Source organism: Tribolium castaneum, chromosome 2 (assembly GCF_031307605.1).
Source record: "Tribolium castaneum strain GA2 chromosome 2, icTriCast1.1, whole genome shotgun sequence".
Lineage (NCBI taxonomy): Eukaryota > Metazoa > Arthropoda > Insecta > Coleoptera > Tenebrionidae > Tribolium > Tribolium castaneum.
In genome coordinates this window covers 21,340,436-21,353,393 of record NC_087395.1, presented here as the reverse complement: position 1 = coordinate 21,353,393, position 12,958 = coordinate 21,340,436, and the positions used below count along the sequence as shown (strand labels likewise).

Genomic DNA, 12,958 nt, shown 5'->3' with positions numbered 1-12,958 from the left:
ACTCAATTTGAGAAATGCAAGTATTTATTGCTTGTAAGTCGTTAACACACTGTTAAAATGAAAAAAGTATTAGATTATTAAATTGGTTTGATTTAAAACACTTGTATCCTGTGGTTTTCTCGATCACACACCAGTATGTGTCCATTGGGGGTCATTGCGACACCTTCAAGGCCCTTGAACTCGCCTTTGCCGATGCCCCAACAACCGAATGAACGCAAAAATGTTCCATCGGGGTGGAAAATCTGGATTCTGTTATTTCCGGAATCAGCAACGCAAATGTAGCCTTGGTCATCCACAGCAACGCCTCTGGGGAACTTGAACTGACCATCGTCCGAGCCCTCGGACCCGAAGGAGGACAGGACTTTGCCATTCACGTCAAATATCTGGATTCGGTGGTTGTTCGAGTCCGAAACAACGACCCTGTTCGTGTTAGAAACGGCGATGTAGTGGGGATGCTCCAGTTGGCCCTCCTTGCTGCCCATGGAGCCGAACTTGCCCACGAAGGTACCATCGGACTGGAAAACCTGCACAGAAACACATTTTATGTACTTGTGAAAGAAAAATTAAAAAACTGTTAATACCAACCTGCACTCTGTGGTTTTCCTTGTCACACACGTAGATGAAGCCTAGGGCGTCGGTGGTGATGCCCCACGGGTAGTTGAAGCGGCCGTCGGCGGTGCCCTGGCTGCCGAAGGCTCGCAAGAAGCGTCCCGAAGGGTCGAAGACTTGGATTCGGTGGTTGTACCGGTCGGCGATGATAAATTGGCCAATTCTGTTGACGGCAACGCCTGCAAGACAGTCGAATTCGCCTTCGCCGTTGCCGTATTGTCCAAATTCTTTCAGGAATCGTCCGTTTGAGTCGAAGACTTGGACGCGGTGGTTGGAGGAATCCGCGACTACGATGGAGTTATCGGGGCCCACGGCAACGCCGCGAGGCCAGGTGAAACATCCGGCTTCGCTCCCCCGACTACCAATTTCGAACAGCTGTTGGCATTTCTGCAAGTACTGACTCCTAGGGGAGGTACCTGCCACTGCCACTGCGATACCTACGCAAAAGATGGATTTATTTTATCAGTTACCATTGTTATCAAAAAAAATTAAACTGTGTTCAAAACAGGACCTCATCAAAATGTTCAGTGGCTTACACATTTACGATTTATTTACAGAGGAAAGTTATCTTTCGAGAATCTCAATAAAATCAAGATTATAAATAAATTGAAGTGTTGTTTATTTAACTCGCAACTGTTATTACAAGAGTAAAAATATTTTGTATTTCTAATTTTGCTTCATATTAAAAACGTAAAGTCTAGATTTTCTCGTCGGTAAACGAAAACTAAGTAATGCTGGCTAAGGAAGTCATGAAAAACCGAGCTCAGAAGTACAAATCATCATGTTAGCGAAGTTTGCATAAAGTAGTACAGAGTAAACTTATTCCTATAATTAAAGTCGAGACAAAGTTACAAAAATAAGACGTAACTACTATGAATTACAAAAAAAAACACACACACAAATGCAGGTAGGTAAATATCTCTGTTATTTTCCACTTGTTTGGCGAGAGTTCGTCAATAATAATTAGTCCCTAGAGAACTAATTACTTTACAAGGAGATGAGAGACATACAAAATAACTCGATATGACCAAAAATTTAGTGCGGTGGAGCGTTTTAGAGCGTCTCTGCTCCAAATTGTTTGAAATTAATTGAAATTAGTTTACAAAGTGAGTGGAAAAGAAGTTGGAACATTGGACATTAAAAAACTAACGACTAAAGTTTTTCGACCAACCTGAGAAAAAAAAGTTGAGCGCCGTCCTACATATTTTTCAAATTGCGAAGATTAAGTATTGAAATTTATAAAAGAACAAAAACATATTGTAGACACCAAACATACTTTAACCAAACAAAATAAAAACATAAACGCGAAACCAAAACTATAAGTAAACAATAAAAATGATTTTTTCTCTCGTCAGTTATTTAATTTTGATAAAAGACAGTCAAAATCAATTTCCTATCGGCCTTTTTTTTCTCGAAAGCCAAATGCAGTAATAATAATTATTGCCAGATTTATTTTGGGTGAAAAAAAAACATTCTCATAGAATCATACACATTCGATGTCGCTTTGTCTTCCATAAAAATAAAAATACATCCATGTCCTTTAATTTTCAAATAAAAAATAATAGTAACCTAACTGTGATAATAACAAAAAAAAATTAGAAAACAGAAAATCATAATAATTATAAATTTTTCGATTTATATTTACGGTTAAAAATACAAGAAATATTTAAGAGGGAATAAGTTGTAGAGAATCTAATTTTATTAAAGGTTTAACCGTTTAGGCCGTAAAGACCGTTCAAGCGACGTATTCGTTTCATTTTAAACGAATGCTGAAGGAATACTTTAAAGCAATTTAAACCTAAACGGTTAAAAATAGAGATATGGCATTGGACTCACAGCCTTTTTTTTGTAGAAATTCTCCACTACTTTGTTGCTTAAGCTTTTTTGTATGTTCGGCCATATTCACTGCGTTTTGAAAAATAAGGTACAAATTGGTGAAAGCCTGAATTTTTTTAATACAATATTTGATAATTTGTTCATATTAGATACCTTTATATCTTCCTCCTGCGAATTTATTCTCTGTTGCTTGTATAATATTTAACATTATTTAAATACGTACGGCCAACTTTTTCAATGCTTTTAAATTTATTAGACGGGCTAGGGACAATAATGCCATTCGTAAGTAAGCCGAAAAATCGTCGAATTTGGCTGGAATGGTTTGATTTTCACGCTTTACGTGCGATTAGTTATACAAGTTTTTAATCTAGAAACTCACTTCTTATATATTACACGTCCTTTTCGTGAGCTTAAACTTGCTTTTGAGCTAATAAAGTTCAGTATTTTGTGACATTTTCTTTAAACTACACTTTAATTAACTTTAAATCACACAAAAATAATAGATATTTTTCCACATAAAACAATATTTCTTCGTACAAATTGAAAATGCTCGTTAGATATCTACTGAAATTTTTGAAAATAAATCTCATTCTTTTTATTAAATATTAGATTATTTATTTACTTTGGAGATAATGGCTTTTTCAAAGTTAGAATTTGCTAATCCTTATAGGTAAATGTTCAATTAATGAGTTTCTTTTACCGAACTTTTGTATTAAATAACAAATGTATTGTTCCAAAAAAGTATAACATTAATTTGTCATTTGTCTGTATTTACGAGTATTTTTTTAACAAACTGTCCTGAGATTTTCTTTGATTTTGAGCACAATTTTACATGAGGCACCTTGTGTTTGTTGCAAACTTTCATAAGAGGTAGTCAATTGTGAACAACCCCTTGTCGAAAATTTTCGTTCCTTTAGCACCTGAGGAATGCCAACACAAACCGCCTTTGTGTTGGTCAGTATCGGTGCCCTTTTTCGAAATACTTGAAAATACTAACCGGCTGCCGCCGTAGCTGCTGTAGGAGGGGTAGTGGGGGAGCCTTGCATGTTTTTTTGGTCGTCGTCCGAGCTCCCTAACTCCGTGGACGACCTCAGCGGGAGACCAAGAGACAGTCTCCTCGCCGTCGTCGAACTACTCGACGGTGTCACCGAACTACTCGATTCCTTATCTTTGCCACTGTTCCTATTCCCGTACTTGTTCTTTAAATACCTCGCCCAAGAACTCAACGCGGCCCCATCTTTCTCCGTCGCGTTCGACCTATCAGGCGAATTATCGCGCGACTTCAACGCATGCGAGGAGCGACTTCTCGCAAGATCGTGCCCTGACGATGCTGCGGAGCCGTACCCCCGCGACGCCAAGTACGCGGACGGGTTGCAGGACGTCGGCGAGATGGGCTCATCGACGTCCTCTTCGTCGCCAAACTGCTGACTGCTCCGACTGCGCGCCAGCCTCTGTCTCCGCTCCTTCAGGGCCATGTAGCGCGACCGCCCGCTCCCATATTTACTGTCGGAGTCGTCGCCAAGCGTCGAACTGTACTTGTGGTCGTCTTCTTCAGGCGGGATGGCAGCCGAGCTTTTGCTCTTGTTGAGGAAGCGGCTCGTGTAGCCGTACCTGGGGGGCTCCTCGTCTTGCGCCCCTGAGGTTCGCCGGGCGTAGCGCGACCGCGGGGGCGATTCCTCCTTCGGGACCCCGTACCTGGGTCTGGTGTACGTGGAGGTTTCGTCCCGGCTGCTTTTCCGGGCGTTTTCGGCGCTCCCGTCCCTCGCGTGCGCGCTGCGGGCCAAAAGGGGGCCAATGTCAGTCTTCGCCATTTCTTTGGTGTCTGGTTTTTTGGTGTCCTCGTCGGATTCCTCCTCACTTTCCGTCTCCTCCTCCGAACTGGTTTCGGTCTCGTCGTCGTCTTTGGTGGCGGATGGCGGTGTCGTGGTTTTGTTGTGGAGGAAGCGGCTTTGGAACGGTTTGGTTGGTTCTTTGGTTGGGGTTCGGGGAGTGGCGTCGACACTCCCGCGTGAGAGATACTTCTGTTTGACTTCTTCGGTGGTGAACGGGGCCCCGGTTGTGCGAATGGCGTTTGAGGAAGCTGTGGATTCTGTGGAAGTGTTCGAGTCGGAGCTCGCCGATCGCGTGGATTTTTTATGTCCAGCGTCGGAGGCGCGTCTCGCGCCTGTTTTACTGGCGGCGGTTTTGCGCTGTGTTTGTTGCAAGGAAGTGAGAGATTCGTCGGATTCTTCAGGGCTGGAGATGGCCTGGAGAAAACATGCGTTAGGTGTTGAATGCTTCATGCTTCACACACACAACACAGGGAAGAGTGGATAGTCGTGGCATGCCAATGTGTAATCGAGTTTAAATGTGGACACAGTCACAATGGACGGGAAAAACACTTATTCTAATTAGACTAAATTGTTTTAATCAGGTACTTTGCGAGGTTACGGCTCGTCTAGACTCACCTCGGGGGCGGGGGTTTTTCTCTGAGCTGAGTGTCTTTCTTCGGTGCGCTCTGGCCGGGTCTCTGTTTCGGTGGAGGTGGTGGCACCTTTATTCTGTTTCTTTATTTTAGCGATCTCGTCTTCTTCGCTTACTTGTCTGTTTGTGGGGGGCGGGGGCCGCTTTGGTACGACTTTTGGCTGGGGGGCGGGTGGTGGAGGAGCCTCCTTTTCCTTCTTTTTGCCGCTTTCGTTCTCTTGGAGCTTTTTCATGACGCGGGGCGAGTCAGCCAGGCGGGTGATGCCGCTCAAGGGGCCTCTGGCCACGTCTTCCGTGTCCAGGACCTTCTCCCGCTCAACCTTCTGCGGTTCGAATCTGACTCCACGACCCGGTTGCTCCCCGTCGGAGTCGTTATCTTGGCCGTGCCTCCTGAAGCGGCTGTACCTAGACCTAGCCGGTCTGGAGTCGTTATCGTAGTCTTCGCCGTAGTCAGTGCCACGGTATCTGTCACCGTATCTCTCCGTTTTGGGCCTTTCGCCGAATTTGCGGCCTCCGAGGAGCGCCTCGTCTTGGTCGCCGCCGTAACCTCTCTCATACCCTCTTTCCTCCTGCTGCCTGAACTGTGAGGCTAGCCGGTGGTCGCTTTTGGACCGCATTAAGCCCGGTCCTGGAGGTTGCAACATGCCCGAGCCTTGACTAAAGTGCTGATTGGCTATGTTTAGATCGCCGTAGCCGGCGACGTGCAGGACGAGTTGATTTGGGTCGTGCGCTAAAACCAGCCGAATTTTCCTGCTGTAATCCGTGTTTTCGTATTCGAAGTTCCGGATGAATTCGACTGTCTTGAGGAAGATTTCTTTGGCGTCCATGAGCTCGCAGTCGTCCCAAATGTCCACGTTCTCGTTCATGTGCTTGTCGGCCAGGTCGCAGTTGCTCAAAATGTTGGATATCTCTTGCTCCAAGTTCTCCTTCAAGTTGGTCAAACTCCTTAATTCCGTTCCTAAATAGCGATCGATCTCGCCTCGTAAATATTCCGTCCGGTCTTTGAGGGCTTTGGAGAGCCTCCGGTAAATCTCCTCGACTTCTTCGCTCACCGACGAGCAGTTCGATTGAATACTTTGGGTGTTTTTCTCGACTAGAGACAAAGTGTCTTGTAACCTATGAATGCCTCGCCGGATCTGGTTGTTAATCCGGGAGATCTCCCGCCGGAGGATTTCCATGTGCGCTCCCTTGCATTCTTCACAGATTTTCTTATCACAGTGGGAACAAAAACTACAATACGCCTTTTCTGAGCAAACGTTACATCGTTCCATAACTTGGCCACTTGTTGGATCCGGGAGTTCGCCAGTTATTTCAATATGAAGCTCCAGGAATCTTTGAAGGGTGACGTTGGTCGGGAAACCCTGCACCCCCTGATAGGGGATGCGGTGTTCCGCTCGGCATTCCGGACACTTCACCTGGAAAAAGTGTTATTCCCGACACATCTTTTCCCGCCACTAACCTGTCTCCGGACGTAATCCACCAAGCCCTCCAGACATGGTTCCATGCAGAAGCTGTGCTGGCATGGCAACAGCTTGGGGTTGCGGTAGCGGTCCAGACAAATGGCACATGTTAAAAGTTGCTCGAATTGTTCCATTTTTCAGTCTGGAAAAGCAACATTTCTGCCTCAAGTGCACTCTATGAAAAACCAAGCGGCGGAAAACAAAGAAAAGCGTAGCCAAGGACGGACGTTATTCACACGATATAAATAGGTCTAAAACAAACAAGACGAATTTCCAGATGGGCTAAATTAGACACAAAGTGCCCGTGAGGAAGTTGACACGAGCAAAACGAGGAAAAAGTCTTTCCAAGGTTCGAAACTGCATTTTCGCCGTTGCTAGCCAAGCGATGGGGTTAACGAATCTGGTCTATTTTTCGGCATAAAGGATGTTTTCAGCGTGAACAGTTTGGCAAACGTCCACCTTTGAGAGCTGAAAATCGTGTACATGGAACTGTTAAATCCCTGAATATAGTCACAAGGCGCACTTTAAATAACCGTGATGTGTCTATGTGTGAGTTGGGTGCCCTCTCATTGGGCGCTCTCTGGAATCCACGACTAGCGTCCCGACGCTCATTCTGCCTATGCTGACGTCAAGATTTAAAATTAAACGCCGCAATGAGATGTTCATTACCGCTACTTCGGGGCGAAATAAGCGAATTATTAATTTAATTGTCTTTGCTTCGATTTATCCAAAGTTAGGGAACAAAAATAAAGCAGATTAAAACAGCAAGTCCATTTTGTGCAGCGCGGATATGAAGCTTTCGTTAGAGGATAAAAGCGCAAAAAAGCCGTTTTGTTACAGCACAGCGAGCGTTGCAGTTTTGCAACTTGACGCTCCTAAGCTCGGGATTACAATTTTTCGTCTGTACCTTGTCATTAATTCGCTAAAACATCACAGATACACAATTCATCACACATAAACTTTGGTAAAAGCCGTCCGCGTGTTAACTGGCGAAGTGTGTGTGCAAGAATACGCGATTGAAGGACTATATCTTATTTTAGATGTACACCGTATGATCTAGTTTCTCGAATTGAACACCGAACACCCCGATGCGTTTTAATGAGTTTGTTCTTTGGCACCAATACGTGTGGGACTTTCGCGTGGGTCTTATGATTTTCGTGATGAAAAATAAAACACCGTGACGTCGGGAATTATTAGATTAGGTTTATATTTAGGTGTGTGGGAAAAAGTTCGAGACGGCGGCGCCGAAATAGGCAACGCACAACTGATAAAAAATTTAAATCTCGGAAACTGGCAAAAAATTGCACTGTCACCAACTCATGAAGCACTTTTATTGCGAGGAAAGCTCGCTGGAGAGATTTTTCATTTATTTTTACTTTTGTTGGCGGCTTTTACACTTCCGGTGCTAACTTGGGGTATACACTCCTATAAAAAAGAGCATTACTCCACCAAGGAATTTTTAGCACTTAGCGTAAATAGGGGGCAACAAACTCTCAATGTCAAAGACAACAACATTACTCGTATTTTAAATTTTTTATTGTGGAGTTAACAGAAATAAGGGCGATTTTTGTGTCGAGAAACAATTAATTTAGAACTAGTTTGGCCCTGAGTCAAATTCTCGAGGCCTTTGGAATATCTTTAGAACCCATCAACCTATTTGCAAAATATTTTTATTTTCCAATTTATCGCGAACTTGAAATCGATTGTCTGGATAATTTTTAACACATTTGTCCGTCTGTTCGCTATGAAATATAGCTTACAGTAAATGGTTTCGCGAAAAAGGGCATCTCGTGTCGTTTCTCGACATAAGAAAAGGCAGTAATTAGCACGAATTAAGCGGAAAGTGGAGATAACCGCCTAATAGTCTGGTAAGACCGACACTTTTTTTATTTGCTGTTCCCAAGAAAAGCGGAGACGAGCAAAAAGCCGAGAATTAAGGGACGGCTTGTATTACTAAAGGCTGCAAACAAAATGTAATGGGTTTAGAATGGAGGCCTAATTAATGAAATGTGATTGCGGGAGTTCTTTCAAAGTATTTGTGGTTAATTAGAATATAGTTCATCCTTTGACAAGCTCGGTATCAATCTAAGGGCGAAGCGAACGCGGAATGCAAAATAAGGAAGGAAATGGTGTTATATTGTTAGTATTGATTGGATTAGAAAATATCAGAGGTTGGCCGAATTTGCATTACATAAATTGTAGACAACGGTTTTGCGAACATTAATTGCCAGTTTTGAAACAAAATTTAGAATAGGAGAATTTTGTAAAAAAAAGAACGTTATTCATATCCAGATTTGCTTTCTTAATTATTATTTAATTTTCGTATTTGGAATTACTGGTAGGTATAATACAAGGTGAGTCTGTTAAAAATATATTTTTATTGTTTCTCAAAAACTAATAACCACAGAATAATAAAATGAATTAATAAATTAATATTAAGTTGCTGCACAAAAAATATTACTGTTTCTAATGGCATTCTAAACAAACAATACTTAAACGTTGTTTTGTGGAAAAAATCTGTTTTATAACAAACCATTATTTAAGCATCCTTTTAAATGACACGAAAAATAATAAAATGTCGATTAATCAAAACAAGGAATATTTTTAGGCTCGGTTTATATCAAGCTCAGTTAATTGCGCTGTTAGAAGATAAAATCGCGAATGGACCAACCAGATTGCTTCAATTTGGTCACGTGATTAGTTCATCACGCATTTTATTGCGGTTTAAATTAATGACGCTTCTATAAACCGACCCTTAATCAATTAATTTTGATTAGATGGAATTGTAGAAAAATTTTGAAAAATTCCACATTATTACATAATGCTTTAAAAAATGTATTTAATTTTTACTAGTTTATTAGTATTTTGTTGTGAAAAATAAGTAACAAAGACGGATGTCATTAATTTTATTGGCATTTGTTTGAGTATCAGATAAACTTCAGATGAATATGCAATTTTTCATTACGTTTAACCGAGTTCGTTTCAGAATGCTGATGTTTTTATTTAAAATTATGTGAAAGAATATTATTTTGATTTCAATTTACCTTTTGAACTGTAGTATTTAATTTTACGTTTAGCATTATTTGTGTGCTGTTATTATTACTATTTTATTAAAAATTGGGAGTTGTTTAACCATTGAATAATATTATGTCTCAAAAACATTTATGTTTTCTCAACCTGTCTTAACAAAAAAATTAAAATAATATTTGGTGGAGCTTAAAAGAGGCAATATTTTCCACTAAACAGATGTAAAAAATATCGAAACTTCTTTAAAAATAATAATTAGTAACAAATTGCTTCCTGAAAAGGACAAAAAAACATTCGGTTAGTGTCTGTCACTTATGTTGTAATTATAAATTAGTTAGATATTTTTAAAATTCGGTGCTTTCATAATTAATTACAAAGATAAGCGGGCAAGAGCCTACTAAGAGTACCAAAGCATTTCTTCCTCCGGTCACATGTCTTTTGTCCTTTGGAGGCAGAATCAATATAAAAGTATGGACACAACAATTTTTTTCTAATACAAATATTTTGATTGATTGTTTACATATTTTGCTCAACCTTTTTTTATCTTTTGCTGAATAAAAGGTAAGGTATTTTTGCAAAAAAGTTAAGTACTAAAAAGGGGCTTTTTTGAAATATTTTACATTTAACTCTTCGTATTATTCAAAAAATTATAAAAACATTTCAGACAGTGGAGTTTGAATAAACTTTAAACAAATTTCAATACACGTGGTCACGTATTAAGTATTTACAGTTCGTTTTATTAAATTTAATTAAACACAAAACATTTGTGTTTTTTTACAATTTCCTTAACGAAACTAATTTAGTAACCACAACACTTTCTTTCAAACAAGTGCAGAAGTCTTGCGGCTATTATTAAGCCTAGTCTAGGGCTTATCCTAAAATCTAGATTAAATCCAAACTAATAGCCGAAGGTTCCAGTTCGCATCCAATTATAACTTTAATCCCAACTATTGGAAGCTGCATAAAGAATATCGAAACAGTTCCACGTCAGGTGTCTGCAAACGAAATAAATCTTTTTAAGAGCCCACCCCACGTAAATTACGTTAGTCCTGGGTTGCATGTTTGAAGGGTCGGTGTTTGCCGTTAATTAAAGCGACAATCCTGAAATTTTAAATTTCATATTAAGCATTCATTAGCGGCGGGTTGTAGTTGGGTTTTCTTGATTTAATTGATCGCTCTAATGTGATAAAGGGTTATGTGCACAGCGATGAAACATTTATTTAAATAACATGTCAGTCTGGAGTGAAAGAGGGTATAAAGGGACGAAATTTAGTGAAAAAATAAAATAAAGTATATGACCCTTGACGTCGCCGTCGTAACTCTTGAGGCGCTTTGTGTTTAAAGCTTACAAAGTAAGATAAAACAGATATTTGATTATATTAAAAATAATGGTGTCGTTCGAGCCCGGCCCCGGTTTAATTATGCCGGGCTGTAAAATTTAAAATAATCACTTAAACAAGGATAAATCCGCGGGGATATTAAAATTAAGGAAAATTAGAACAAAACCTTTGTGTGGCACGAGGATGAGTTGGCGCGATTTAACAGCGCCCTATTTTTACCGCTTATTGTTCCCGAAATAGGGAAAAGTTTCGGGGATTAATCACGTCGCAACATTTGATGCATGTCGCCGGAGATTCGCAGCTTTTGTGCATTTGTCGCAAGTCTATTCCAGGTGAGAGCCGAATCCCCGAATCCTTCCCGGTTTTTGCACGGGAATGAGCAACAAAACGGGATCTAATCCACTTTGGCGGGCCGGGGGCGTCAATTAGCACCTGGCCGCCCGGCATTAATCCGCTTTTCAGCCGGCAGATGGCTCCACGTGACAAGTGGCTGAAACCCGAACTGTATTTCAGGCCAGCGCGAGGATAATTATAGCACAGGGGTCAGAAACGGACATCACTCTTGGCTTGCTTCTATTCACGCTCCCTGAATTCATTTCACGCTATTTGCCGCATTTTTCAGATGGCGCTTCTTCGCTCGCTAATTTTTCCACGCCGGATAAAAATAATAAAGCATGAATGAAAATTTTGGCGCCAAAAGCGAATAATTCGCGAGTTGGCAAATGCGGAGCTTTGGGGAAACGCTTACCGGCTGTTTGCTGGGCTTCCAAAGTTCATCCGAGGCCCCGCAGGGCCCTAGCCACTAACTCGGCCCCTTTGCGATAGTTTTGGAATTCCTGAAATGCATTTCGTGATTAAACTGGCGCATTTTTTCTGATGGAATTTTATTTTAGTGCGGGAAGTTGGAAATTATTTTTTAATACAGGCATTCTTGGCACCGATTCAGCCGAATATATGTAATGACAGCAGTTTATGTAACACAACTTTGGGTTAGAACAGCTTTTACCACTGGAAACAAGTCCGAAAGCGACTCTCCGCAGCTTAAAGATCATGTATCAAAGGAAAATTGTTTTTTATTTATTTTCCCTTTTTCACTTTTCTGCACATATGTGCTCTTATCTGGAGTTTTAATAAGTGATGGTAAATTCGCCGGCGATAATCGAACTTGAACTAGCCAATATTTGTGGGAATTGGGTTCGGCAAAGGAATTAATAATAAATTCTCAACTCACACTAAACCCCACTGTATGTCGAAGGATTCACTTGTGGCGAGTATGTTGGAGGTTGGTGTGCTTTTTTGATTCACTGTGGTGGTCGTTGGCAATTGCCGGCAAGCACTAGATGGACTGCAGGTGATTTCGCAGCGAGACGCTCTTACGAATTCTCTGCCAACTCCACTCTAAGCTTGTCTAAATAGATTCGAGATGACTTTAGGATAAAAATGCACAACGTATATTTGTCTCGACGAGCTTTTTTCCAAAAAACGCGCTTTTGGGTCAGACAAACACGCGTTTATTTACAGTTGATTGTATGTCGTTGAAGGAAAAAGCACTACTACTTATTTATCAATCGGCCAGCCCTGCGTGTGCTCTTTCAAATTACCTTGCCGGCACTAAAGAAGAATTACCCGGCGAATAAGTCGTGTTTATTGCTTTGGCATTTTCAAATTTTAACACACTGTGTTTGCACGGAAATTAATGGTCTTATTACCGCTTCTCCTCCGAGAAGTCTTTTTCGCCAAACGTAAATTTCAACTTGTAAGCAGTGGAGTTCTTTTAACTAGGAGTTATGTTTATTTTTTGGTGCGCTGTTAATTAGGCGGTGATTTATTGTCCCTCACGTTGTCCAAAAAAAATTTCAATTTCTATCACTTGGTGGTCGAACTCAAGTGGCGCTCTCTTGGCTGTAATTAGTTTAGCTATGAGTTGTAATTAGAGGCGTTAATTAGGAGCACAGGTATTGCCATATATCAATTGTGTGCGGCTTGGCATTCGGGATATTGATTATAGGTCTCTCAAATTGTCAAATTAGGGTTTGTAAATTGAGTTAGAAGGGGTTGTGCATAATAAAAAATTTACGCTGAGGAGCATTTTATTACGAATATTTCAGCCAACAATGTACGTATTCACAATTTAATTAGCTAATACCGCTGTTGTATCACATTTACATGTTTGAAAATAATAATTATTTAATTCTCGTAGGCAAAAGCTAGTTTGTGTTTCGG

General features: G+C 40.9%; 1 protein-coding gene across 2 annotated transcripts; it reads right to left on the bottom strand.

Moving 5' to 3' along the window:
- Positions 1–6: 6 nt before the first annotated feature.
- On the bottom strand, positions 7–12,159 carry tn (thin). 2 transcript variants are annotated; one of them, XM_008199746.3, is made up of 7 exons: positions 11,967–12,159; positions 11,484–11,571; positions 6,368–6,510; positions 4,893–6,323; positions 3,443–4,691; positions 586–1,046; positions 7–524 (listed from the first exon to the last, which is right to left on the bottom strand). In XM_008199746.3, exons 3-7 carry the CDS (start codon positions 6,500–6,502, stop codon positions 93–95), a joined length of 3,708 nt encoding a protein of 1,235 aa, XP_008197968.1. In that variant the 5' UTR covers positions 6,503–6,510; positions 11,484–11,571; positions 11,967–12,159; the 3' UTR covers positions 7–92. The 2 variants fall into 2 exon arrangements, with proteins under 2 accessions (XP_008197968.1, XP_008197969.1); XM_008199747.3 differs by lacking the exons at positions 11,484–11,571; positions 11,967–12,159 and adding an exon at positions 7,276–7,434.
- Between the last annotated feature and the right edge of the window lie 799 nt (positions 12,160–12,958).